Source organism: Megalops cyprinoides, chromosome 2 (genome assembly GCF_013368585.1).
Source record: "Megalops cyprinoides isolate fMegCyp1 chromosome 2, fMegCyp1.pri, whole genome shotgun sequence".
Lineage (NCBI taxonomy): Eukaryota > Metazoa > Chordata > Actinopteri > Elopiformes > Megalopidae > Megalops > Megalops cyprinoides.
The window spans coordinates 27,599,480-27,627,235 of record NC_050584.1 but is presented as its reverse complement, the minus strand read 5'-3'; the positions used below and the strand labels follow the sequence as shown (position 1 = coordinate 27,627,235).

General features: G+C 42.4%; 1 protein-coding gene across 2 annotated transcripts; it reads left to right on the top strand.

Annotated features, from left to right (window-relative positions):
• The first annotated feature begins 1,012 nt into the window (after positions 1 to 1,012).
• LOC118772515 (copine-3-like) lies at positions 1,013 to 22,315 on the top strand. 2 transcript variants are annotated; one of them, XM_036520904.1, is made up of 17 exons: positions 1,013 to 1,142; positions 4,083 to 4,224; positions 4,705 to 4,884; positions 9,504 to 9,578; positions 11,024 to 11,095; positions 11,411 to 11,491; positions 12,809 to 12,898; positions 16,003 to 16,101; positions 16,556 to 16,642; positions 17,079 to 17,138; positions 17,450 to 17,583; positions 17,836 to 17,890; positions 18,131 to 18,182; positions 18,913 to 19,046; positions 19,490 to 19,726; positions 20,627 to 20,741; positions 21,543 to 21,620. In XM_036520904.1, the coding sequence occupies exons 2-16, from the start codon at positions 4,093 to 4,095 to the stop codon at positions 20,735 to 20,737; spliced, it is 1,599 nt and encodes a 532-aa protein (XP_036376797.1). In that variant the 5' UTR covers positions 1,013 to 1,142; positions 4,083 to 4,092; the 3' UTR covers positions 20,738 to 20,741; positions 21,543 to 21,620. The 2 variants fall into 2 exon arrangements, with proteins under 2 accessions (XP_036376797.1, XP_036376796.1); XM_036520903.1 differs by lacking the exon at positions 20,627 to 20,741 and having other exon boundaries at positions 21,543 to 22,315.
• Positions 22,316 to 27,756: the final 5,441 nt, after the last annotated feature.

Below are 27,756 nucleotides of genomic sequence, written 5' to 3'. Positions count from 1 at the left end.
GGCATCGTCTCCCTGGTAGCTGAGTCTACCTCAGCGAAGGTATAGCTGCAGACGAACAGCATCCACGAACGCCACTGAGGTTGCCCAGTGGAATGGGTGCTATTGTACTACAATTGTTGGTCCCATGTCACAGCCACATAATCCAAGCCACCAGCAACCCCGTCATCGTTCCTCCTCCCCATGCCTCACGATTGTTTTTTTCAAGCACTAACACAGAGTCTCGACAGTGAGCGCAAACAGCTATGGAAAATTAGTCTTATAAATGAATGAACAACAACATATAACACTCTTTAACAGATATATTATACTTTGAATGAATCGCAGTTACCACCTCATTATTATGGTGACTATTATATTAATGTTGGCCAATGGATTGTGCTGTTGAGATGGGGTAATATCACCAGCTGTATCATTCAGACTCTTTACTCAGAGATTTATAAAATAGCTCAAACAGATCCGGACACGTTCTGTGCCCAATGGATCATTTTGTAAGTAAATTACTGATGGAACCATTCCATATAGCTTCGGCGCTTTTGGGAGCCAAGATGTGTGTTCAATAAAGTCTAGGAACAGTTTGATCGAGTATGACCATAATGGTCTTTTTATTGATGTATTTCTCGGAACGCAGCAAAGATTTTCTTTCATATATAAAAATTATAAGGTTCACATGACACATTGTCACATTGCAGGTAATATTTAACTTAACGTTAATGCGGAACGGTGAACATTAGCAATCCCAACCAGCACACAAACAGGATGCGGCGCAAAGGAGTTTAATGAACTGTCCCAAACAGATGAGAATTTGACTAATGTAAACTAGCAAAGCTGTCGGCAGTTCTGTTAGAGTTATCTAGTGGCCATGGAAATCCCCATTGTAGAGATATTGCAATACGGTATACGATGCAACGCCAAAATATAATGACGCGAGACACTTTCCTTATGCCACTTGCCATACAGATCTGAACCTTGAGACTGACCCTCCCACCGCGAATGCAGATGTGGGGTGGATGGAATTGTTGCGTGAACGTAGGCTAGTGTAGCGGGGAGGCTAAGCAGTTGATTTTCTTGCAGTCCGGATTAACTCGAACTGTTTTTCTGGGATTTTTTTTTTCGCTTTAAATTCGGGATTTGAAAAAAAATCGGTAAGTAAACTCATACGTTTTTACTGATTATCAAATCTGTCGAAGGTTTCGTCAGCTGCGATAGTGGAAGAACCTAAAAAAAAAAAAAAACATGGCTAAGGTTCTCTGCAAAACTAGCGGTGTACGATGTTCCTGAAGAAAGACCGCACCGAGGTGGGGCAGCAAAATTGGTACATTCGGATATTTCGCTTGCCAAATTCGCTGTTTTGTTGTCACTTTTGTGATCCCAGTTACATAACGAAAACTAGTGATAGTTTGATAGGCTAACGTGGAGTGTGTGGCTATTGTGGATTACTGGTTGTTGGATTGGCCACTAGGCTATACACTGAAAAAGAGGTGACGTGAACATTACATCGACATTTGACTTTAAATTAGTCTAACTTCTTTATGGCTGTAATAATAATTTGTTTATTAGTTAGCTGGCTGCCTGATAGCTGGCAAGAACATATTCATTGCTAGTGTATGTAAACAGACATACAGTCTTGTTACGAGATACCAAATAACTAGACTGCGATCAAAACTCGCTAACCGGTCAGATATCTGTCTAGCACTTGTAAACCGTGTTGTCAACATGTAGCAAACTAACTAGATAAGTGTTACAACACCGTCAGTTTTCAGTGGGGGCAGTTCACATGAGCTGGATACATTCGCTGTGTGTAAGCAAGTCACGGGAGGGGCGTGGTGTAACTGGGAAAAAGCAATAACTGGAAGTGACGTGGTTCCAACAAGGCTAAAGCTCGTTCGTTTCTATTCACAACAGCTAAAAAAAATGTCTGAAAGTGACATACTTCCCAACAAGGCAGAAACTGGCTCCTTATTCACAGAAAGTTGTAACTTCAGTCTGGAAGTGACACGGTGCCAAACAAGGCTGAAACAGGTTTCTTACCCACGGATATTTACTCACATGTTCCGAGCTGCAGCGCCTTTTTCTGTGACGCAATCAACACATCGAAACTGGCTTTTGCATAGCAAGAAACGTTTTCGATTGGGACTTGTTCAAAACACATCGGCAACAAAAGTCCAAGAAATGGTTGTTGATTTGCGATGTACCGAAAACGGTTTTGTGGTCGTATTCACGCGGTTCTGGTTTGCGCATGGCAATTTGGCAGATATGGCCATTATGTAGTCACAAAGGAATTTTCTGTGTTTAAGGGATTAATTCATGCCATTTATCTGCCTCCACCTTAAAACGCCTACGCAATCTGGCAGACGTCACTGCCAAATGTCAGGCTGCTTAATTATGTCAACATTCCTTTTAAAGCAGTGAAAAATTGATGTCAATTATACAGTTACAGCTGGCTACCTAGTTTTTGCAAAACTCTCACCTAAGCTAGCTTACTAACTCAATAGCTGCTTACAAAGTAAACATATTGGTAGAGGCCATAAGTCGATCACATGATCCTAAACACACCAGATACTCATATGATGACTGTTGCAGTGTACAATTGGCCACATTCAATAAAAATGAATCACCTTGTGACTGTAGTCATCTTAACCGAGAAGAATCACCTCTGAATATGGGCAAGGTCATATGGTAATGGAGATAGACTACCACTATAAAACACTGCAAAATCACTGCCTATCAAATTGGTTTGACAACTCAGATTAGTTTTGAGAGAATCACCAATCACCATCCAGGGCATTTCTCTTAATATCTTATTGTGTATAGTATATGTAAAGGCAAAAGCACAAAATCAAACATACTGTGTCACTTTAGCAGTCTGTTTCGTTGTGTATCTAGGCAGCAGTTGTCACTGAGCTTTATGGTCACTGTCAGATCAGGACAGACAAACAAGATCTTGATGGGCTCCACACACACCCAGCACAAAGGCCACACAGCATATTAAGCAGTGTTCAGGATCTGTGATAGTGTGCAGTCGTTTATACAGAGTGCACGCATGCCGGGGGCCAATCCTCGAACCCAACTCCTTGTTCAATTGTAAATGGAGCTGTGTGAACACGCTCAGAGACTGCAAGAGGAGGGCTCTGGGATGTTTTCTCTTCTTCTTTGCCAGTTATAAAAGAGCTTTGTCATCTGACAGTGTTTGAATAAATGCCTTTGTGTACTGTACCATTTGTCGCCTCTTGAGCCTTTGTATCTGAGACACCTTGCTCTAGTCCCTTTTGCCCAGAACCAAATAAAAATTGATCACACTTTTGTTATTTTATCATTACATACCATAAATTAAAATCAGTTGTATATTTTCTGACATAAGAACTGAGTAATTTTAGGTGAAATTATCAAATACATAATTTGCTGAAGCCAAAAAATATTAAAACTATACACATTCTTATATTAACTCTTTTTCTTGGAGTTACAACAAAGGCTACAAAGATAGTCAGTGTCACTTAAATAAAAAAAATCTTTATATCTACTTTTCAGTAACATCCAGATTATTCAGAAAAAAAGAACTGCTGCACAATCAAGCTTGATATTGCTACAAATTACACTGTTGAAACCAGCAGAATTTTTAATAGGGGCCAGGTACAAACATAATGAACCATGGTCCAGAAACTACATATTTTCCTTTATTGCCATATTGCATCAAGTAGCTCTGTAAATTTTTTTTCTCATTTAGATGTTAACCTTGGCTTAGTCTAGCCTGTATGCTGGTTTTCATTCCCAACGAACTCTTACGTAATTAATCTTTATATCACCTAACAAGCATTGGCTGGGAGTTCTTTACTGTATAATTTTACAGATTGTCTTAGAAATTGAATCTAATGTTATAGAACTTTTTGGAAATGTTTAGTTTCTGTGGGGAAAAAGTATTCACTGAAGGTGAATATTTTGAGTATTATTTAAGCCTCTTCAACAAACAAGCAATGCAAACAAATGATTTATTTCCTTGATTGAGTAATTCATTTCTACCAATTCATGTAAATCTATAATATATTGAATATATTTTGAATTATGAATATATTTATTTATTTTTTCAGATCAGCTCCAATGGCAACACAGTGTGTGACCAAGGTGGAGCTGACCATGTCCTGCGAGAATCTGCTGGACATGGATGTGTTCTCCAAATCGGACCCCCTGTGTGTCCTCCTTATGAACACCTCAGGGGCGCAGTGGTATGAGGTCTGTGACCAAGTGGAGTGTGATTCAGAACTGATTGTTTGAGATGTTGAATGTAGGTTGAGGTTTGTGTGTGAAAGTGTGAATGTAGGTCAAGTCTTTTTGTTGTGTGAGAGGTTGAATGTAGTTCAAGATTTGTGTGCGAGAAAGTGAATGTAGTTCCAGAATTGAGTGTGAGAGGTGATTCTGGTGTGTCTGAAGAAACTGAATGGTTGGCGGGTGGGGGGGGGGGAAGGGGGCGTGGGGAGGGGGTCTGTAATGGGACCCATGCTTAGTTGGTGGGGCCTTTTCAAAGCAGATTAGACTTTGTATGTCCAGCTGTGCCCTTTCTCCCAGATTTACATTATTCAGGGAATAAAGCTTTGTGCTCATAATAATCCTATAACATGGCTGAAGGTTGCTTGACTGTCTTGTTTTCATATGACCAGAGATGTACAGTTTGATGAGATGACAAATGGAAATGCCTCACTTTTTTCTGTGCAGATCGACCGGACAGAGAAAGTTATGAATTGTCTGAATCCAAAGTTTGCCAAGAAATTTGTCGTGGATTACTACTTCGAGTTGGTGCAAAAGATGAAATTTGCGGTTTATGACATCGACAACAATACGTACGACCTCAGCGATGACGACTTCCTGGGGGAGCTGGAGTGCACGCTGGGTCAGGTAAGACCTCTCGGCTTTTTACACAGGTAGAGACGGGGCAGGCCTGGTCCCCTGGTCAGGCCAGGCCACATCGGCTGCCTGGCAGTTTCCTGTTCAGCAGGTTAGCGGTTCTCATTCTCATTCTCTCACCAACGAGGGCCCTGGGCTGAGGCCACACCCTCTGTAATGAGTGCCATTTATCGTACAAAAGATGCTGTTGCTGTGTCGTGAACCTGAATTTCCCTCCTCATAGAGCAACATAATGCGATTATGATAACTCTGCCCAAAGTAAGGCAGTGGTGGGTCATTCAGCCAGCAGAATTTCAAATACAGTGTGTTTCTGTGCTAATTAGGGTACAGGTTGAAAACTGTGGTGTTTTGGCTTGACTAGTGCAGACAGGTGGTCAGCACGCTGCTTTGGAAACAGAATTGTCTACTCATGAACTTAAGGAAATTATGGGTCATCATAATTGCTCTTTGTCTTATTTTAAACTTTAAAATGCACACTCCCAAATAGCCAGGAATGCTCCCAAGTCGTTAGGTTGCCAAGGTGCTTGTGTGGAGTGCAGGCCTGTGGCTCCAAGCCATGTTTTCTGCCAACATTGACCAGCACCTTTTAACTTAAATAAATAAATAAAATGTAAAACTTCAAACCCCTTGAAAGTAGCTTGGATGATGTAGGCAGTGTAGCACCCATCCTCTAGTTAGCCTCTACTACCCTGTGGTACACTGTAGGACTTGTAGAATTCAAAAAGTCACATTGGCGTGTATGTGTGTCAGAGACCTTGCCCTGTCCTTTTGCTGAGGTTGCTGTGGTGAGACAACTGCAATTGGTGATCACAAAAACAGTTACGTGAAAAGGGGAAAAAATAAATCAACAACAAAAGAAGAACCATGCGTAATGTTAGCTGAGTGCTCCGCAGTATTTGATGTACACTTTAAAACAAGCAGAGCACATACATTGTACATTGCTCATTGCCTGCATGGCTATTTGTGATTGTGGAATTGTAGAGCAGAGCGACACCGATAGGTAGAACCTTTTGAAACATATGGATATGCGTTCAAATCCTGTATGTACAGAATGCTGTATATATAGCCCTGCACAACATGACTAATGCAGACAGGTGGTTGCAACACCATTAGAGAAGCAGGATTGCTTACTCATGACTCCAGAGACAGGACATGACATCATGGGTTGGTCTTGGTCTTGTTGTAAAGATAAAAATGCAAATTCCTATAGAACAGAGCTCATACCCCTTGCATTGTACAATGACTCTTTTGATCACACCATTGTGCATTTTACATTGTACAGGAAGCTGGTAAAGATTTAAGTTAGGACTGTAAGTACAGCATTTTAGTTACTTCATGTGTATTCACCCTTGATCATGTGCATGAATGTGCACCTGGTGACACTTGGTGAGTTTCTGCCATGCCTCACAAAAAATGTGGAGGTTTATACATTAGGATAATGATGAATGCGTCAGGGGAAAAGAGTGCACTTGTTCCTCTAATTGACATTTTAACTTGGGCAGGGCAAGCAATGCCAGTAAAATCACTTAGTGTTGAACAGACCAGTTCTGCTCATGATGCCCCTCCCCTCTCACAAGACTCTAGAGAAGTGTCTCTACTGAGGCTGTGCCATCTGTAACCTGACACCAAAAGTTTCCATTGGCCGGGGTTTCTCCAGAGCTGGAATCCCCGGTTACATAAGGGATCATCTTTACTTTTGGGTGTCTGGGTTACTTTCACTTTCACTCAGCAGTGACTGATTGGGACAGATCTGAGTTCTCATTTTAATTTTATGCATTAATTGCAACCACTCACAATGTAGAAATAATATCAATGTACAGGTTTAGAATGCACAGGGGCGCAGTAGAGATTTTTGAAGTGGGGGGGACCAAACTCTGAGCAAAAGGTCTCAACTTTTAAGTTTTAAGCTTTAAGCACAAAGGTATCCCAAGTGGCAGACTTACATGTTTTTTAAAAAAGATGTCTGAAATGAAATGTTTTAGAAACTAAACTTGGTGTATGGGTTATTTATACTTCATTAAATCATTAGGGCATTGTGATAGTGAAAAAAAAGTTGCGGTTAATAGCATAGCCTACACTCTAAAATGTCTAGCTAGTAAACGGGGTGAACGGGAGACAGCAGGAAATGTGTGTGTTTGGTGTTTGAGTGGACTATAGCAATCACTTGCTGCGAGTAGCCTAGTTCGTGATGGCCATCACAGTAGGCTAAATGATGAGGTCAAAAATGAAGAGATCCAACCGTAATGTGATACTGCTCATTGGAAGTTTTTTTTTTCCTCAAAAGTGGGGGGGGCAGATTGGGGGTCCTATGAAACTGGGGGGGACATATCCCCCCCTGTCCCTGCACCCTGTATCTGCACCCCTGAGGATGAATAAAGCACACTGTGGTCTCCATTCTGTCTGTCTTTAACTTTGATCAAAAAACATAAGCATGTGTCTTTTCACATTTATATATATTCTTGGAAGGCTTTCCACAAGATTTTGGAGTGTTTCTGTTGGAATTTGTGCTCATTCATTCTGTAGAGCATTTATGAGGTCAGGCACTGATGTTGGATGAGAAGGCCTGGCTCGCAATCTCTGTTTCAGTTCATCCCAAAGGTGCTCGATGGGGTTGAGGTCAGGGCTCTGTGCGGGCCAGTCAAGTTCTTCCACACCGAACTCATCAAACCATGTCTTTATAGTCCTTGCTTTGTGCACTGGGGAACAGTCAAGTTGGAATAGAAAAGGGCCTTCCCCAAATTGTTGCCACAAAGTTGGAAGCATAGCATTGTCCAAAATGTCTTGGTATGCTGAAGCATTAAGATTGCCCTTCACTGGAGATAAGGGGCCTAGCCCAAACCCTGAAAAACAGGTGTGGCCAAATACTTTTGTCCATATAGTGTATGTATTCTTGGGCACGCTAATATGAACCCCTAAGATATTTTTGATTTTTTTCCATGCTCCTAAAGTGTTATAGTTAAAGTTATTTATGATAAAACTAGAGGTTCTGATTTTACATTTTGTGAACATAGATTAAAACAAGTTGTCCAGCCTAAGCTGGTAGTCCTCTATACTTATCCATGGTTCCTCATCTGATCTATTAATGATAAGGTTGATATAGAAGGCTCATGATGCATAATAGTACAGCTCAACATTTGGAAAATTAAGACCACCTTCTCTTCTGGTGTTTTGAAGACATTTCGTGCTAAGTCGATGGGTTTTGTTTGACCAAATAAACAAAGTAAACAGCCTATTAACATCCTTAAATAAATGCTTTGGGGGCATCACTGGTATTGCCTGAAAGGTAAATAGAAATTTAGGCAACCGTATCATTTTGATCAGATTTATCCTACCATTTAGATTTATGGGTACATCTGCCCATTTGTCTAGGCTTACTTTAAGTTCATTAATCAAGGAAATATAATTATCTTTATATAGTTTTGTTTTGTCAGAACATATGTAGCAGCCAAGGCATTTAATCCTTTCCTTTTGCAATTTAAACCTCGTCAAAACTCTCTGGAATGTTAGATGAGTCTCTAGTAATTTGCACAAGTTTAGTTTTCCCCACATTTATCTTATGACCAGATAGTTTAGAAAACTCCTCTATGACATCCGATAGCTGTGGAATAAACATTTCAATATTAGTACTTAAGTATAACATAAGATCATCGGCATTCTAATTCATCCCAAAGGTGTTCAGTGGGGTGGAGGTCAGGGCTCTGTGCAGGCCACTGGAGTTCCTCCACACCAAACTCGTCAAGCCATGTCTTTATGGACTTTGCTTTGTGCACAGGGGCGTAGTCATGCTGGACCAGGAAAGGACCTTCCCCAAACTAGGTAGCGCTCTTCTGGCATCTGCCAAACCCAGATTTGTCTGTCAGACTGCCAGATAGTGATGCGTGATTCATCACTCCAGAGAACACATTTCCACTGCTCCAGTGTCCAGTGGCAGTGTGCTTTGCACCACTCCAGCCGTCACTTGGCATTGCGCATAGTGATGTTGGGCTTGTGTGCAGCTGCTCAGCCATGGAAACCCATTTAATGAAGCTCCTGATGCACAGTTCTTGTGCTGATGTTGCAGCCAGAGACAGTTTGGAACTCTGCAGTGAGTGATTCAACAGAGGATAGGCGGTTTTTATGTGCTACGCACTTCAGCACACTGTAAGTTTGCAAGGGTCTACCACTTTGTGGCTGAGCTGTTGCTCCTAGACATTTCCACTTAACAACAATAGCACTTACAGTTGACCGGGGCAGATCTAGCAGGGCAGAAATTTCGCAAACTGACTTGTGGCAAAGATGGCATCCTATGATAGTGCCACGTTTAAAGTTGATTTTATGCACCTGTTTAGAATCGGTGTGGCTGAAACACCTGAACTCAATAATTAGGAGGAGTGTCTACATACTTTTGGCCATGTAGTGTATATATATGTTTTCTGTTTATGCCATTATGTGTCAAACTGGGTTTACTGCAAGGCATTGAAAGATTTGTTTAAGGACAGTGCCCATTGTTGACTGGATGTCTGCTTGTTGATTTTCCACATTTACACTTTAAATCTTCTCTGCATTGTCATTAACGAGGCCGGTAGTTCTGCAACATAGGTAACTGACCCGGGCTGGAATGTGCATTTCAGATCGTATCCAGCAGGAAGCTGACCCGACCTCTGGTTCTGAAGAACAAGAAACCCGCAGGAAAAGGGACCATCACGGTGAGCACCACCCTGCGCTGGAGACACACTCAGCTGGGTCCACTTTCACCCCCGGCTGTGAGCTTCCCGTTTCCCTCTGAAAGTGTAGCGCGAAGTGTGCACCGCAGCGCTAATATTACACAGGGCTTCTGCGTGTGGCCATTAACACACAGGGAAAATCTGCAGAGCCCCGTCCAGCGTCTGTTCATCAGTTATGAAGGAATGCCTGGAAGGAACAGTGTGTTTTGGTCAGGTTCCCAAAGAGCATTGTTTTGCTCTTCCTCTCTAGTCTGACTCAGTAAATAGTTGGAAGTAAATAGTTTTGGCAACACCTAAGCAAAATAAGCCACTTTTGAGAAGTATTTGAGCCTGTAAGTGCCCTGCTCAGTTAATTTTCATTGAACAAAATTTGGGGCTTGAAAGATTTTTTCCTGTAGTATACTTTATTCTTCCCATTCTGTTTAATGGCTGTCAGTTTGTCACTGTTATTATTGACCAATGGTGGTTAGATATGCTAAAAATGTAGTTTCTAGCAAACTCAAAATGAAAGAAAACTGGGACAGAGAGGCATTGTGACGCTGTATTTGTAGAATGCAGAACCCCGTCACTCAGCCAGCAGTATTTCAAAGTCAAACTATCAAGCAGCTGTTTGTCAGGAACAATGTGAACAAACCCAAGGTGTTTAGTAATTCTCCATTCGTGTGGCACCTTTATGGTGAAGAGAGGTAACCTGTTTGTGAATATGTTCTTGCTTTAATTAATCTTAATTATCTCATCAGTGGATCACTCTACATGCCACACTGGTAGTTCACACTGACACACTGGTAATTCATATGCTCTCTGTCTCATAGGGATTTTCAAATAGGTGGTCATCAATTAATCATCCCTGGTTTATTGTTTTCTAATGTGATTGTATAAACATTAAGCAGGCATTCATCATTGATTAAATTAGATTAATTAAATTACGGTCAAAGACAATCTGTTAATACTCTACAGAACAACATTTGGTGCATATAGTACTACACTGCTACGTTGTGTTGCAAAATATCAGCAGATAGCTTGTTAAACATTAGGGACAGAAAACAATAATTCATCCATCGCATGATTAATTTCCTACATTTACATGTGATGGATGCTAAACACGTTCATAGTTTTCACATTCTGAGTATGTTTAGTCAGTCAGTTTAGTCAGTCTTGTCAGTCTTGAGAACTTTGTTACTGTATAGATTTTTTAGCATTTGCACCCAGAGAGGACTTGGTTCAAAGTTGTTTTTTTTCTCTTAGAATTGAGTTTATCTGCTCATCATTATCAGTCCCAGTGAGTGTGGAACTAAAGCTGAGTGGAAACACAGACATCAGATACTGATATGAAACTCTTTTTCGAGTGTTGATCATGAGGGCTTATTTCCAGTTTCTGTTTGCATACAAATTTTGTTCAGTGCCTAATGCTTTTGCTTTCATCATAGATCTGTGCTGAAGAAATTAGTGACAACAGAGCGGTGAATTTTGAGGTGGATGCCAGGAAATTAGACAAGAAGGTAAGATAGTGATTTTTAGAAGCATTTTTAGAGTGCGTTTAAGTTACTCACTGATAGTTTATATCGCCTCATAACAGCACAGACTATAAACTGTAGAACTGTTCTCATATTCTGATATAAATAAAATGTTTTTAATGGCTATACTTTGTGAAAATGAAACGTGTTCGGACAGGTAATGTCTTCTTCAGGTAGCAGTGCATTGTGCCTACGTAAGAACATGACCCACTGGTATTTCGGAAAATGCAGTAGTTGTGTGAGAGTAAATAATTAATCGGAATTCAGTCTGACAGCAAACATAATACTGCATCATTTCAGGATTTCTTTGGCAAGTCGGACCCCTACCTGGAGTTCTACAGGCAGACCGAGACAGGATGGCAGCTCGCCCACAGGACAGAGGTACTGTACCCCCTCAACACTGTCCCAAACAGAACCAATACTGCACCCCCCCAACACTGTCCCAAACAGAACCAATACTGCACCCCAACACTGTCCCAAACAGAACCAGTACTGCACCCCCCAACACTGTCCCAAACAGAACCAGTACTGCACCCCAACCCCACTGTCGCAAACAGAACCAGTACTGCACCCCCCCAACACTGTCCCAAACAGAACCAGTACTGCACATCCTCCACCCCAAAATAAATCTTCATGAGTGATGTATATATTACATTCTTAAATGGATTCCAGCATGTGTTTGAATCCAAAAGAGAACAGCTGTGTTTTCTACCATTAGAAAAGACATCACTCCTTCATTCAGCTATCAGCTATTCAGCTTACGGAGGAGTAGGGACCCTGCAAAAGGTATTTGGCGCATAGCCTACCAGTGTGTGGACATGCCCTCGCCCTATACCAATCCCTACCTCAGCTATGAGTCAAATAGCACTGCTGCCTTGCAGCCCGACCCAGTCAAGGTCAAAGGCTAGGGGACCAGCCCCGACAGAGAAGGGTAGCTGAAGGAGTTGCGCCCTCAGTTTCTCATAGCAAGTCGACAAGATACGTCGCAGCAAAGCTTTTGTAATACGCAAGGGAGAACAAACTGCACCACTTCTGGCAGTCTGACATTTTAGAACAAACAAAAGCAGCTTCCTTCAAGGCATGGAGAGCATCCTGCTTTTTGATCTTCAGGATAGGCTTGGTGGCACCTACACAAAACTTCTCATGAGGATCAAGAACATATCCTGGCGAGAACATCGATTGGTGATGTACCACCAATTTCCACCATCATAGCACAACACAGAGCTAGATTTGCTGGTCACTTCTTGCGGGCCAAAGAATAAGTTGTCTCAGGCCTTCTATTATTGAGGCTCCCCTGCCATAACAGGGGTAGGAGATCGCTCAATTACATCGATGCCATTGGCAGAGACCTTCAGCTGCCAGTGGAAGATCCGGCCAGACCGATGGCAGATATGGATGCCTGGAGGCTTCAGGTGACGTCGATCTCGGCTGCGGCTGAAGGATGATGATCATGATGATGATGAGCTGTGTGCATTTCAGAGGAGACCTGGTTGCATTCAGTAATGTGTTTACTCAGCAGGGGTCTTTATCTGGGGTGACTTGCATAGCTAACATCATTACACATCAGATATCTATAGGGCTGTGTATTTACTTAACACACCTTTTAAAAGACCTGTGGTTTATTATTCACCAGCCAGGCCTGTGGCTGCTGAAGAGAGCTGGCTTCCTGTGTAACGCCCTGTGTCTCCTCCTGTGCAGGTGGTCAAACGCAACCTGAACCCCTCCTGGAGACCATTCCGAATCCCCCTGCAGTCTCTGTGTGGGGGGGACATGCAGAGGCCTATCAAGGTGGGTCCCACAAGCACACACACACACACACACACACACACACACACACACACACAGCCTGCTCTGTGGGGGGTCTCCAGGCTTTCTCCATGTAGCTTTCTCCATCTTCCCCCTAACCCCTACCTCCTCCAGTCATAGGCCAGGGAAGGGCTAGCAGACTGCATACACTAGCCTACTGTTTATGTCCAAATAAATCACATTCTCCTAAAACAAGAAGCTGGATGAAAATACCCATATGTTGCCCTTGCAGCTGTAACAGTATGCCTTACATGTGTCTTCCCGTGACAGCTTTGCAGGTTGTTTTGTGTAAGAGACAGTGGTCTGCTTAATAATAATAATAATAATAATAATATATAAAGAGGTGAATAATAAATAATGGCAGAATTTTCCAAAATGACTGAGGCCCTTGTCTTTGGAGAGGTCTAACGTAAAAAGCCTTTTTTTGGCTAATCTGTTAAGAAGCTGTAAGAATATGGTTTGTTTGATTGGATGTGTGGTGTGTGCCCTTCCCCCAGAAACAGAATAGTCCCACTTCCTGTGCAAAGTGGTTGTGGTGAATGCTTTGGTGTAAGAACTGAAATGTGCATGTCTGTGGCATAGCATGCCAAACAGCATGATGTTAAAGGGGCATGTGTTATATCCAATGCTGTGAAAGACTTCATAGACCACAAATGGTCATTTCTTTGATAATAACATAATAACATAACATGTAATGATAAACATTCTTTGTGCATGTTAATAGTAATTAATTGTTAACTGTGGTCTCCATAGCCCTGTATAAGTGTGTCTGTGTTAGTGATGTAGGGGTTGTATGAGGTATGAGTGCTGATGCCGTGCTGTACAGGGCATGGGGTTGACGTTGGCGGTTGGTGAATTTCCAGCTTTGAGTGACTAAGGCCCACACAGGCGCACAAGGAAGTGGTGGCCCTCAGAGAACGTTACGTGAGTTCCACTGCACCCTGCAGCGTGTGTCTCCACCCCTCCCACACACCCTCCGAAGAGGGGAATTGTGGGAAGAACGAATCCCAGTCAAAACCATCTTTAGATGTTTGTTTTCAGCCAGCTGCTGGCCCACCTCCACCTGAAGAGAAGGGCTTACTGTATGAGACACAATAAACAGTGTAGCAGACTGACTGCAGCTATTATAGAAGTTCCACCTGAGGCAGAGCCACGCCTCTCTGGATCAGAGCCATACCTCTCTAAGACAGAGCCACTTCTCCTCAAGCCAGAGCTGTCCCTCTCTGAGCCAGTACCTGATTTGGTTTGAAACAGGCAGAACTAGTTATGAAGCCTAGTATTATTATCACACAGCACCATAGATGCCAGAGCTCAGGAATCCGTCAAAGAGAGAGTCAATCAAAGTTGGCTGCTGCAGGCCGGACGTGCAGCACAGAGGTCGTGCGGAAGGTGATATCCAGGGCTGGTGTGGCATCTAAGATGGTGGAATGATGGACTCACTTCTCCCATCATCCTTTGCTGTGCATCTGTGTTTTCAGATCGTTCCTCTGTGAATCCTTTGTGTCCGTATCTATATACTTTTCAGGTTTCATTACCAGCACTCTGTATAGAAAGTAGGCTTTGCTGTGTTTTGTGCTGTGTGTGTTTTAAGCTTTCATGCTGCTTGTCTCTGCCCATGGTATTTCCTAGGTCCTGCTTTGCCATGTTGTCAGATAAGGGTTGATGGTAGATGGTAGAGATAAACAGTGATGACTACATGAAATTTCCTCATCAACACTCATCTGGTCCCATCACCTGTTACCATGGCTGCACTTTCAGATGGTTTTGCTCCTGAGTTTTAATTCTGTAAAATAAGGACAGATAAATGCCTTGATGTTATCTTCAGAGCAGATTCATTCTGCTTACTCTCATGACAGCCATCACTCAGTATTGGCTTCCCTTGATGCAAACTGAAAAAATACACAGTACACATTTCAGTGTAACTTGTGACCTGTCCAGTTATCCATAATGTAAAAATAGGTTCAAATCTTTTTTTAACACTATCAATGTTATTTGACTCTTTCATTTTCATTATTGCACATGTAGTGCAGAACATTCCTGTTTCACTTGCTTGATTTTTCTTGGTGAAACTGTGAAAGTAATTTCTTGGCTTTATATCACAGGTTGAGATCATGCCAGAAACTGGACAAAACTGGAAAGTTTAGTTAAGGTTCTGAAAAATCTGGCCATTTCTGTATGGTTTAAGAAAGAGAAAGCAGTCCAGATACTAAACTTGTGTGTTCAGGTGACGAGTCTCGCACATCATATTTAGGCAGGCCGGCCTCTCTCTCCCCACCTCTAGTTTACAGAGAAGGTGGCTTATATTCACCCTATGGTTATTTCATCATCATTTAATTCATTGCTGTATGTCACTTCCTCATTAGCCCTCATAATTAAGTGATAAGTTTCATTAGTTTATGCTGTCTGAATGCATCACCTAGTTCTAAGAGTATCAAAAAAGTGTGTCTGAGTTTGTCTTGTGTGTTGCTTTCATGGAATGCACCCCCAGCATAAATCAGCGACCTGTAGTCTCAGGTGATTTCTCTCCGGAAATCACCTGAGACTACAGGTACTTAGAGTTCTCTGAGGGGAAGGAAACTCCAGGAAAGTTATTGGTTGGCTTTATAATCCCTGATATTTAACGATGGGATTGTGATGCTTCTTTGATCCTAAACTGGGTGGAGCTGTTATGTGCTATCAACAATTCACTTATTCAGACCAATCAGATGCTTTTACCATGGAGAGCACTGTGTTTTAATTGGTTCATACTAGTCAGTGATTGACAGTGTATGGTAGCTCCACCCATTATAGGCTTCATGAAGCCTCAGTCTCCCAACACTTTATGATCCGTGTCATAACAATCAATGCTTGTAATAGCCATCCACTTGGTTTGTCCAAACAAACAGTATCCCTGGGTCCAGTTTTAATCCAGATATTTGTGATCCTTTTACATTTTGTAGATCCCACAGTTCATTTTAAACACCAGTTAAATTTTTGGTAAGTGGTGGTACATGCGCTGAAGAGAAGGCATTGATAATTTTTTTCAGAGAACACCCTCAGCTGGTCTTTAAACGATCTTTGTGTATTGTTCCTGTGTTGTCCTTCAGGTGGAGTGTTACGACTATGATAGGGATGGGTCACATGACCTCATTGGGATCTTTGAGACCAATATGGAGCGTCTTCAGCAAGCCTCACGTAGTGCTCCGGTGAGTTCCCGAAAAATTTGCCACATGTCACTGTTAGCCTGTATGTGTTAGCAGCTACATGTTAGCTAGTGCATGCTAGCTGCACTAGCTAACATGTAGTTGCTAACACATACAGGCTAACAGTGACATGTGGCGAATTTAGCTTGTGTTTGTTAGCTGCTGCACGTTAACCAGTGTGTTAGCTGCTACATCTTAGTCAGTGGGTGTTAGCAGCTGCATGTTAGCTATGCATTAGCCTATGTGTGAAAGCCCTTGCAAGTTTTATGCTGGTGTTTCATTTCTGTGTCATAGTTATGGCATGTTTTTAATGTTTGTAGTGTTTATGCTCCTATGAGTTTCTCTGGTGTTGTGGGTTGCTATTTATCTTGTCTCTGTCCTTGTATGCTACTGCATGTTGTTTCCACAGTGTTCATATACGCAGTGTTACAATGAACTTTACCTGCACACCTTGTAGGCAGAGTTTGACTGTATAAACATGAAGAAGAAACAGAAGAAGAGGAACTATAAGAACTCGGGTGTGGTCAGCGTGAAGGTTTGCCAGGTAACACCCCTACCCGCTGTCAGATCACCCGCTCACCCAACGGCTGGCTCAGCCTCAGGTCAAAAGCATTGGCGTATTCTCACTAAATAAAGGCAAACTACAGTCTGATTGATTTATTGATTCTGAGTAAATGTATACTCCAGCCTGACTGGCTTAGGCTCACTGAATAAAGATAAACTCCAATCTAACTGGCCTACTCTCACTGAATAAAGGCAAACTCCAGTCTGACTATCTTATTTTCACTGAATAATGGCAGACTCTGATCTGATTGGCTAATTCTCACTGAGTGAAGGCAAACTGTGGTCTGATTAGCATATTCTTTCTGCGTATAGGCAAACTCCAGTGTGATACTTTTTGACATGACAGGACTGTCATGTGTATGTGTGTTTGTGTGACATGTTGATGTTCTCTGACATTTTTCCCCCCATACCCTCAGGTGGTGAAGGAATACTCATTCTTGGACTACATAATGGGGGGCTGCGAAATCAACTTCATTGTGAGTCTTCAGCAGCACCGCAATTCATTTCACACAATCAATTCAATATCACAGCAGTCTCTCAAACAAGCATATAAAGTGTTTGCGTTTTTTTTCTCCCTTCATACTGTGGGGGTATCTGGAAAGATAATTATGTTTGTATGTTTGTGTGTTGCAGAAATGAGAAATCCTGGTAACTTTTGGAACAGTGGAATATCAGTTACATGGTTGACTGTACAGACTTCTGTTGTATTGACAGAAATGGAGGCTTTGTGGTTTTAAATGGTTTCATTTTGTACCCCCCCCCTTCCCTCTCTCCCTGTGTGTCCCAGATTGGGGTGGATTTCACAGCATCAAATGGGAACCCCATGTCCCCCGATTCTCTGCACTACATCAGCCCCCAAGGGGTCAATGAGTATCTGTCCGCCATCTGGTCTGTGGGGCAGGTGATACAGGACTACGACAGGTACTGTCCCCTCCTATTTTTAATATACAGTAGAGGTGATACAGGACTATGACAGATAGAGTAGAGAAAAGTAATCCATAATCCATGTATCTTTGCTTTGTAATCTGATTAATCAGTATTTACATTTGAGTCTTTTCTGCTTTTTTGTTTTTGTGGGTTTGTTTGTGGATTAGAAGATATGTTTGTTTGTTTGGATTGAGGTCAGTGTTCACAATGATATTGGAGTTGTTCCCGCTTTTCTCTCCCCCCCAGTGACAAATTGTTCCCTGCGTTTGGATTTGGAGCCCAGATCCCCCCTACCTGGCAGGTAAAGAGAGAGTTTAAGATGCTGACAGCATCTCTGGACAGTTGACTGGAAAAGTGGCAAAGTGGAAGATACCATTGACTTTAACAGGATGTGACGTTTTCTTTTTAAAACTTTTAATTGCAGGATTTGCTTGTCTAATTATTTTAAGTCTGTAAAAATGGGCCCTTCTGTGGAAGGCAGTTAAGGCTTGTAAACAGCAGGGTCCTCCCTGCCTCCTCACCTGTGATTTTTGTTATGCAGGTATCCCATGAGTTTCCACTCAACTTCAACCCCGCCAATCCATTCTGTGCAGGTACAGCACTATTGCAGTCTCCATGGTTACCTCTTACCCTGTCAGGACAGTTGCACCTGGTTCATTTCCTGCCGCTCATAACATCCCACCTCGTAATGTCAGTTACTTGGAGAGACACACTTGCTTTTATACCAGAGTTGCTGACTCGAGTCATAGACCTGGACAGGGTTCTGACTCCTTGCGTGCTTTAAGGACTCTGTCTGCTTGTGAATTGTTTGATCATTTGACTTGGCTTAAATCAAGTCCCATTTTGTCCTGTTTTGTCTGTGCCCAGCTATGTTGTGCATTCTAACATAAGTTATTTGGAAAGAAACACTTGCTTTGTGGCAGTGTTGTTGACTCAGTTCATTGGCTTGAACAGGAGTCTCTCTGCCTCTCTTCCTTTTTCTGTGCTCAATACTTTGGTCAAACGTGTGGGAACTTTCCAGAGGATGTGCTGTACACTGGGAATTCTGTTTTTGGGGTGTGAGGGTTGGGGGGAGTGGGGGGGGTTGGGTTGACAGGACTGTGGCTGTTCTACGTCCTTGTTCTGGTTAGATTGTGGTTTTCTGAAGAAGTGCCTTATTTACTGCTTTCGGAACCTAATTGAATAGCATAACAATTCAGTTCATCTCAGTAGTGCTTTGTTGGCAGGACACACTGCGACAGTGTTACCAAAGCAGAGTGAAATAAACATGCATGAACACATGTTAAATTGCATGTATGTATTAAACTCTCTCTCCACCCTCAGGCATCGAGGGCGTGGTGGAGGCCTACAGAATGTGCCTGCCCCAGGTCAAGCTGTACGGGCCCACTAACTTCTCCCCCATCATCAACCACGTGGCCCACTTTGGAGCCGAGGCAACACAGCAGAAAACCGCTTCTGTGAGTGCACTTTACCGGCCATACCGCCACCTTGTGGTCATATACCTACACAGCAGGCAATTCCAAGTTCAGTATGTGTCTTTACAAGGCTAGAGCAGAGTTCCACCTAGGAATTGTCTGTCTGTGACCCTCACAAACACACTTCTCTGCTGTTCCCACACAAAGCCCCCTCAGCCCTCCTTTTCTTACATTTTACAACTTGCGTACTGTTTGCTTTTCTTCAGGAGAAATTCAGTTCAAAGGCTTTGCTTAAGATTACAAGGGTGCACTGCTCTACCTGGGTTTCAAACCCATGTCCATCCGGTATTGAGTCAGGTTGCCGGTGGTGTTTCTCCAAAGCATGGCTCATAGTAGGAGTTGCATAGAGTGTTTCACTGAGAGAGGGCGAGTGTGCAGGCCAGTGATGCGTGCCTTTGTTTTTTCTCCTCTTCCTCCTGGCGCAGCAATACTTCGTCCTCCTCATCATCACTGACGGCGTGATCACAGACATGGACCAGACGTGCGCTGCCATCGTCAACGCCTCCAAGCTGCCCATGTCCATCATCATTGTTGGGGTGGGCGGGGCTGACTTTGGCGCCATGGAGATACTGGACGGAGATGACGCACGGCTGCAGTCACCCACGGGCGAGATGGCCGTGCGCGACATTGTGCAGTTCGTGCCGTACCGCAAGTTCCAGAACGTGAGTGGCACTGCTCCACGGGGCGTGTGGCCGAGGGGGCGGGGTCAACACACACAACATAACCATGACAATTGTCAGTTTCCTTGACGTTCATGAATGTTTTATCAGTTTTTCTGCAACATTACAGCACCTTTTAAAGGACACTGCATGCTGGCTTCTGTGGACCTGTAGATCTTGGCTAATTCTCTGAGCTCTGACCACGCCCCCTCCAGCACCAGTCTTTGGTCCTTTGGTGCTTTACTGTGCTTGTGCTGACACTCTTGCTTTCACTCACAAACAGAGACCTGTACCATGCAGCTCACCTGGACCATGTTTGTGTGTGACACGTAGCTAACAGAAGATTATGAACACCTTAAATACCCAAAGAAGCCTTTTTTCAATACACTCTGAATCAGACGCATCTGTTTGCGTTATGGGTCTATGTTCACAGTTGTATGGTATGAACTGGCGTTAGTTTGGTGCATCTATGCTCAACACTCCAGATACAGGCCTGGTTTTTAGATGTGATCATTGATCTGTGCAGTCAGTTAAATGGGTTTGATGAAGTCCTGCCAGGAAGGCTGAGGCTGCTTAGTTGTCATGGTAACTGTAATGCACTCATGGATGAAGCCATATTAAAATGAGGGTACAAATATGATCCACAGCTGAAGCAGGAGGCTTGTTGCCGTAGTCTGCAGTGAGAGATGTCTTTCTCACAGTGAAGATTATTAAAGATTATTACTTTTACTCCTGCAGTCTGCATGCTTACAGATTTGACCTGACCCTAGAAAAGAGAGAGTTATTGACAGTGTGCCCCCAGATGGCACATTTTCTGAAGGTGATTTTCTGCCTTTAGCTCCTCCCCCTCTCCCCTAGAGGGAGCTGTGCAGTTACCTCTGCTGTCTGTCTGTCTCATTTCAGGCTCCAAAAGAAGCTCTAGCCCAATGCGTACTGGCCGAGCTGCCTCAGCAAGTGGTCTCCTACTTCAATGTATACAAACTCCAGCCACCCCACGAGCCCAGCGCTGAGTAGACGTGTAGGGGAAAAGGCTTTATGGTTACTCCTCTGCCCACAAAGCTTTGCGCTCATTGTATGCAGTATCGTCACTTAAGGTTCTACCAACGGCACTTATGACCTGTGAACACTGCCACATGCCATCATTAACTAACTAATAATTATTAACACTTACTAAAAACAGAAGTGAGCCTCAACCCTCACAGTGCTTGCCTAAAACTGGGCAGAAGTGCAACTGTTGGAAATGCACAACCATTTGTCAGAGACATCAGGAAGTGTTGATGGAGCATTTCCTGTTGGCTTCACCTCTGTCTGCTGTAGCCTTGTTTGTTTCTCTGAGACCCAGTGACTGTCCTGTCCAAGGACGGAATGCCGAATGTTCTGGACATAGATATAGGATGAGTAGATTGGTCAGAAGTTCTGCTGGAGCCACACTAAACTGTAAGCAATGCAATGCTGACAGCTGTGACCGTAGATGCCAGATTGCACTGTCCAGTCAGATTGGAGATACAGCCAGTGAATGGAGGCACACAAACACAGGTCATTGTGACCCAGTGTTCTAGAATCCATAATTAACAAATAGATTAATTCGAAGTTGAACCAAGAAAGTGATTTGACCCCATCCAGTGTGGCATAGGTGGTCTTGTGTGTAACTGCTTTTAAAGAGCAGAACTGCTGTAGCTCCTCTACATCTATGGCTATGCTTCCTTCTTTGGGTGTACGTGTTAACTCTTTTTAATACCCATGAGCCATTGCTGTTAGGTGACCAGTCCCCTGTTTCTCCTGCTCAAATGGTCTTCTCTCCTTCCTCCTCTCCACACAGGCTCCCAAGGAGGCACTGGCCCAATCTGTGTTGGCTGAAATCCCGGGTCAGGTGGTGACCTATTTCAACATGTGCAAACTGAGCCCGCCCAACAACCCCACCAAGACAGCCTCTACAGAGCAGCCTCAACAGAGCTGAGTGATCACCCCTTCCAAAAAAGTGCCTCCCCCCTGCAAACCAACAGATTTTACAATACTTATAGCACTCATCCCCTACCAGTGACCCTCTCCACTCTCCATCCCAAATTGACCAGCCTCAATGGAGCCTACCCCCCCTGCCTCCTGAAATAAAGTGCCTCCCCACCCTCCAGCACATTTCAAGTGTCCTGCTTTGGCAGCTGCTATAGGTCAGCCTTAACAGAGCTGAGCTCTCACCCCCCACCAGTCCATCCTCAAATAAAGTGCCTCCCAGCAACCACCACTATGGAACCAGCAAAGTGCCCCCTCCTGTCTTCACTTCCAAACCTGGCACCAGGTGAGGGAAGGACAGGTGCATACCTGCAGCTGTATCTGTTGCTTCACTTCACTTTGCTCACAGCTGTTGAAAAGGCACTGCTGTTTGGATACAAGGTCAACTCACCTGGTATCCCCAGGTGTGAGTGGGCTTGGGCATTGACAGGTGACTGTTAAAACGGGCTGGACTCCAGACACCTGTGACTGGAGCAGCCGTGACCGATACTAACCAGAGATCAGAGACTTAACCAATGAATCCACCATATTGCCGAATCTACACACTTCTTCGTATATTCATTTTAGTGCATTTTCTTTAAACAATATAACAGACAAGAAATCTAGTTTTTATATATGTTCTCATGTTATTATTTTTTACTTTAACTTTTAAAATTATTTTTAACTTGGTTTTTGCAAACTGGAAATAATTTAGCACATTTTAATATATTTACAAGTATTCTGTATTTGTATTACTACATAAAAAAGTATTATTTGATAGTTCTTTAAAAAGTATGGCAAAATAACATTGTAGAATTGTACTAACATTTAATGCCTTTTTTATCCTAGCACCATTTTGTACAGTGAGTGTAGATGTATGAATATGAATGAATACATATATATATATAGTTGTTGTTTTTATTTCTTTCCTGTGCTGTCTTTCATACATCAGTGACAAAACTCATCTATTCCTAAAGTGAACTGCATTTCCCTGATATTCTGAGGTGTCTTTTGGGCCATCATACTCATCATAAACACTGAAGGCCTGAAAAGAGAGGGTACTGGATCTGGAAAGTGAAATCAGGGAAGGGTCCCTTGGTCTTAGTATGATTTCATGTAGAAGTGATTAGACAGATCATAAATCTTTCCATGTGCTGGTCCCTCGCACTGAAAGAATTTGTCATGGCTCAGCACTTTATGGTTTCAGTCTGAGCTTTATGGTCTCAGTTTTTTGCACGTGTTTAGATTTAGGGTTAGCTTATCCTTAGCTTCAGCAACAGTCACTGTAAAACCTCACGTGGTTTAGCTTTTCAACATTGTTACATTAAATCTGGATTTTTATTTGAATCGTCTGAGACAGTCAGTTCATCCAGCCCCACCCACCTGAAAACTCACTCCACCCTCCCACCTTTTCAGCTCTTTAGCAGTTTTTCCATACAGTAAATCTGTGAAACGGAGGTTACAATCAAACTTCTTTAACATGTCCCCAAAAGGCCACAAGGTTCAGTAGTCTACATCTATTTCATTTTAAATGTCATTTCCCCTATTGTTGCCGCTCCAGTGTCTCCCTTATCCAGAATCTCTGTCCAGACTTCTGAATTCCCCATAGCTTAATGTTTTTTGCCCAGGATGTATATTTTAGTTCTGGTAGGTGTAGTTTGAGCCTGAGCTTGCTACAACCACCTTCAGGTACCTAGGTATCTGGCTGGACAGTGCTTAACCATTACACACACATTAATAACCTTAAAGCTTAAAAATCTTGGTTTGGCTTTCTGTTTTGAAAACAAGGCCTCCTATATCTCTCCACAGAATAAACCTTAGTGCAGATGGCAATTCTCCCCATCTCAGACCATGGAGACTTTATTTACAGATTCACCTCTAGAAGCGCACTTGAGGAGCTTTTCGTTTAATACCACACTACCGTTTGATTTAAAAACCTCACTTCTTATAATACCCACATCTGCACACTCTGCAATATAGCTAACTGGCCATCTGCATATGCAAGACAATAAATACAATGATTGTCCTTTGTGCCTAAATTGCTTCTTGGTCTGACTTCCTCCTGCCTGAAAAACCTGCTGCATATTTGTGCCAGAAACCATATCTTGAGATCAGCCAATTACATACAGCCAAAGGTTCACACAGTCTCTGGCTGCAGTTGATTACAGTGTGCTGGAGCTAGTGGCTGGAATGAACTGCAAAAAGGTTAAATGAACTGGCCTCATCTCAATACCCATTTTGAAGTGAACATTTGTAAGTGTTGTCCTAGTGGATTAGTTTTAGCATGTGTCATGCATATAGCATAATGTAGATTGTGTATAGTGTATAGAGGTCTGGAAATGTACTTGTTCATATGAGTCTGTACATCCTGCATGTCTTGGCTACTTTGTTTTCATGGCCAGCACTTCATTGCAAACCAGAACTGGTGCTCATCTGACCCTCCTGGTTAAAGAACAATTGAATAAAAATAAAATAAACTAGCCATCGAAGGCTATTGCATGGGTACAAGATAAAGTGCCATAATTAGGTGACTGCTGATTTGTTTACTAACCAAGGAGAGAACAGTAAGTATTAATGAAGTATATGCTCACGATTTTCCGTAAGTACAATTGTCAGAGATTTTTTAATATGTCTCAAATGGCATACGTACCCAGGCCTCTGCAGAATGTCTGGTTTTTGTGAGCAACAGTGTCTGGTCTGTATAATGTATAATACTCTGATAAAGTAAAAAGCTGCTAAACTGACCTGTTTGAGGGGGGAGTTGTGAGGTAAGACTAATATAGGGAATGTTAGAAAGTGTATGTAAAACCTCATCTTCTGGAATTAAGGTGGAGCCACAATGTTGTGAGGCTCCACACTTTTGAGGTGTTTTGTACATCTCTGTATTTGCTCTGTATTTGTTGTTGACTTAGCTGATCATATCTATTTGGCGGTCCCTGTGATGTTTGTTCACAAAGAGTGCTTTCCTCTTGCTTCTGTTTTACTGTTTCATGCTTGTCAATAAATGCAGACCAGAAAACTTTATTTCCGTCCCACCATCTCATCACCGCACAGCCAGGTGTGTAATGGTTCCCTATCAGTTTCTGTGACATTTAAGTTAGATGAATTGCATGGTTCAAAGATAGCCAGGCGTGAATGTGGTCTATATTCTATGCAGAGACATTCAGCCTACATCTCATACAGACGTGTTCACTCTCACCTTTTTACACATAAAGTCCCCGGGTAAATACACAATGGACTTTAGCCTCAGCAACATGTCCACAAGCATCTGGTTCTCACAGCTCCAAAACACACACACACACTGTCAGTGTTAGTAGCCAACAGCCAGCACACTAGACTCCAGCCTTTGCGAAGTACTAGCCTACATCACAAGTCAATTCCTTCTCACATTTTGAATCACTGTAGGGTGGATGTGGGTCTTTACATTTTTACCTCTTTCTCTGTCTCTCAATTTAAGAGCCCCTTTTTTCAGATCCACCAGGTAAAGTAAAAGTTTTAAAGATTTGTAAATGACATACCCAAGGTGATGATTCAGGCCTCTCATTTGAAATGTTTAAGATGTTTTCACTGCTCTACCTGACCCTACTTGTATGAACCATTACACAAGTAGATTATAATACTTTACTAAGATAAATACATGTATGCAAATTAATTCAAGCACACACTTTTGATATCAAAATTATGAGAATTATATATAATTTCATGTACATATCAACAGTGATATCTTCATATGTCACAATTTTTGATATTATACCCTATACCTAGCTCTATGTGTCATTGAAACATGTTTAAGTACAAATTGCCAGACATGAGTCTTGTCTCAGAGACAGAGCTTGATGACCTCTAAGTTCAGACCTTCCTTTTATTATGTTCATTAACAACATTTCTCGAATGGCCTTCTCACATCTCGGGATTTCAAGAACTTTCTGTTCAGACAGAATGCTGTAAAACTAGCCCACACCTTTGTCAGGTCAGGACTTGAATACTGTAATACCAGACTATTTGCCCATTCAACTGCATAATTAAATGTTCGTCAATGGAGCCAATATGCAATATTCTTGAGGGGGGGGGGGGGTAGAAGGTGAAAGAGAGAAGGGGAGAGAAACAGAGAGGAGAGTGAGAGAAAGAGGCAGAGAGATAGAGAGAGCGAGAGAAAGAAATGAAAGGAGAAGAAAAGCAGAGTGAACACTGGGAGTTTCCCACACTGTCGGGGTTCGTGTTGGGACTTGAAAAGAGAGAGAGAGAGAGAGTGCATCGCTGAGGGCTATTCCAGCACTGCGGCATCTCATTAGGGCCCGGCGAGCACGCTTGTTTGATAAGAATTTAACACGAGCCGAGCTTTAGCTTTAACACGAGCCGAGAATATGATCATATTACAACTGTCCTGTGTTTATTCCACTGGCTTTCCAGTAGGAGGTACTTGGCTGGCTTTTAGGTGTTGCTCTTAACATACAAACTGTTTAAGAGCTAGTATTTTCCTATAACCCTACATGATTGCTTGGTTCAGCCAGCTACTCCATAGTCTCAGAAATAAATAAAAGTAAAACAGGACTAGTCCCAAAGTTTCAAATCAACTACATCTTCAGTCTTTAAATCTAGAATAAATACCCATGTATTTAACCTGTCCTATGGCTGAACTCATAAAATCTTGAATTAGGGCACCATTTCAAAGTCTTAACGTGCACCACGTGGAGTTTGACTCTTAACCTTGTGCTAATAACTGTCAATTTTGGTTGTAGTGGGACCTGACTCCCACATTGTCCTAAAACTGAATCAGAGTCACTTGAATGTGGTCCAACCAGTAGGCAACTAACGTGACTAAAGTTCTTCAACTCGTGCCACACTTTTTTTTTTTTTTTTTTCTGGGACGTGGGACCACTCTGTCTGAACTGCGGTTACCCAGAATTTTACACTGACAAAGATAGTGCTAAGATGCATAAATAATCTAATATATAGGGATGGTTTATAAGGAACGGTGTGATAATTCATTGTGAATTATTGTTTTGGGGGACATGGGACATCACATGTACTAATACATATAATGCATAACCCTGACACTCGGTTATTCTGATGACTGTTGAAAGTTCTCAACCACTCCTCTTCCATTATGTCACACATTTGAAATAACCAATGCTTCATTAGATAAATGTAAACGCGAGGCTAAGCCACATAGACTATATAAATTAAAAGGTGAGTAAACATGTCTGCAACTGATATGCTAGTCTGGTTGCAAACTATCGATTTGATCACGTGAGTTTATAGTTACTAAAGTTTGTCTATCACAGTAAAGGTCAATTCTATTCCAATTCAGTTATTCAAGAAATTCGTTGCAATTCAATTCATTAATTGCTAAATAGGGGGAAATGTTAAATTCATTAATTTAGTTTAAACTCGTTTCAGAAACTGAGTGAATTGAAATGGATTCGACCTCAAATCTGTTCATTAAAAACCTTATCGATGATTGGATCTTAAAAAAAAACTAACGAGATCAACGAGGTTTACAGGTCAATTAACGTTCAGAGATCAAGGACTCGGAGAAAGCCGGCCTCTATATTACCATTGATACAGCCGCCATTTCGCAACAGACCAAAGCAAATCAGGTGCAAGACACTACAGTGGAGATTATGTTCGCCTGTGGATTGCAACCAAGTGACTTAACTCTGTATGAAAGTGCACAACGTATCTCTAACTCAGCCAGCTAACGACGATGGATGTTGCAGATGGCAAATGGTGAAAATGAAGTCCGTCAGTACATTGACAATGGCATAAAAGTACAGGTTAAAACTTCAAAAAACCCATGTTTGTCTGGCTCGACTGACAGAGCACCTGTACCTAATTAGGGTTTGGGAGCGGTCACCTCACTTCGCACGACAAGAACGATTTAGCAGTCCACAGTATAACTATATTTTGTCATCACAAAATGCACAAATATGCACACCTCTATTGACAGTGAGTCTAATGATGTAGTCCCTCGAATCTGCTTGCAATCAAGAAACGTAACCGACCTTTGCCCTACCCCACCCGGAACGATGTTAGCTGGTTATTGT

Bases quoted from the DNA above. Each gene is read 5' to 3' on its own strand.
- LOC118772515 (XM_036520903.1), top strand. From the start codon at position 4,093: ATGGCAACACAGTGTGTGACCAAGGTGGAGCTGACCATGTCCTGCGAG. The intron at 19,047-19,489 runs GTGAGTGCACTT...CTCCTGGCGCAG, and splicing joins CACAGCAGAAAACCGCTTCT to CAATACTTCGTCCTCCTCAT. The intron at 19,727-21,542 runs GTGAGTGGCACT...CTCTCCACACAG, and splicing joins CGTACCGCAAGTTCCAGAAC to GCTCCCAAGGAGGCACTGGC.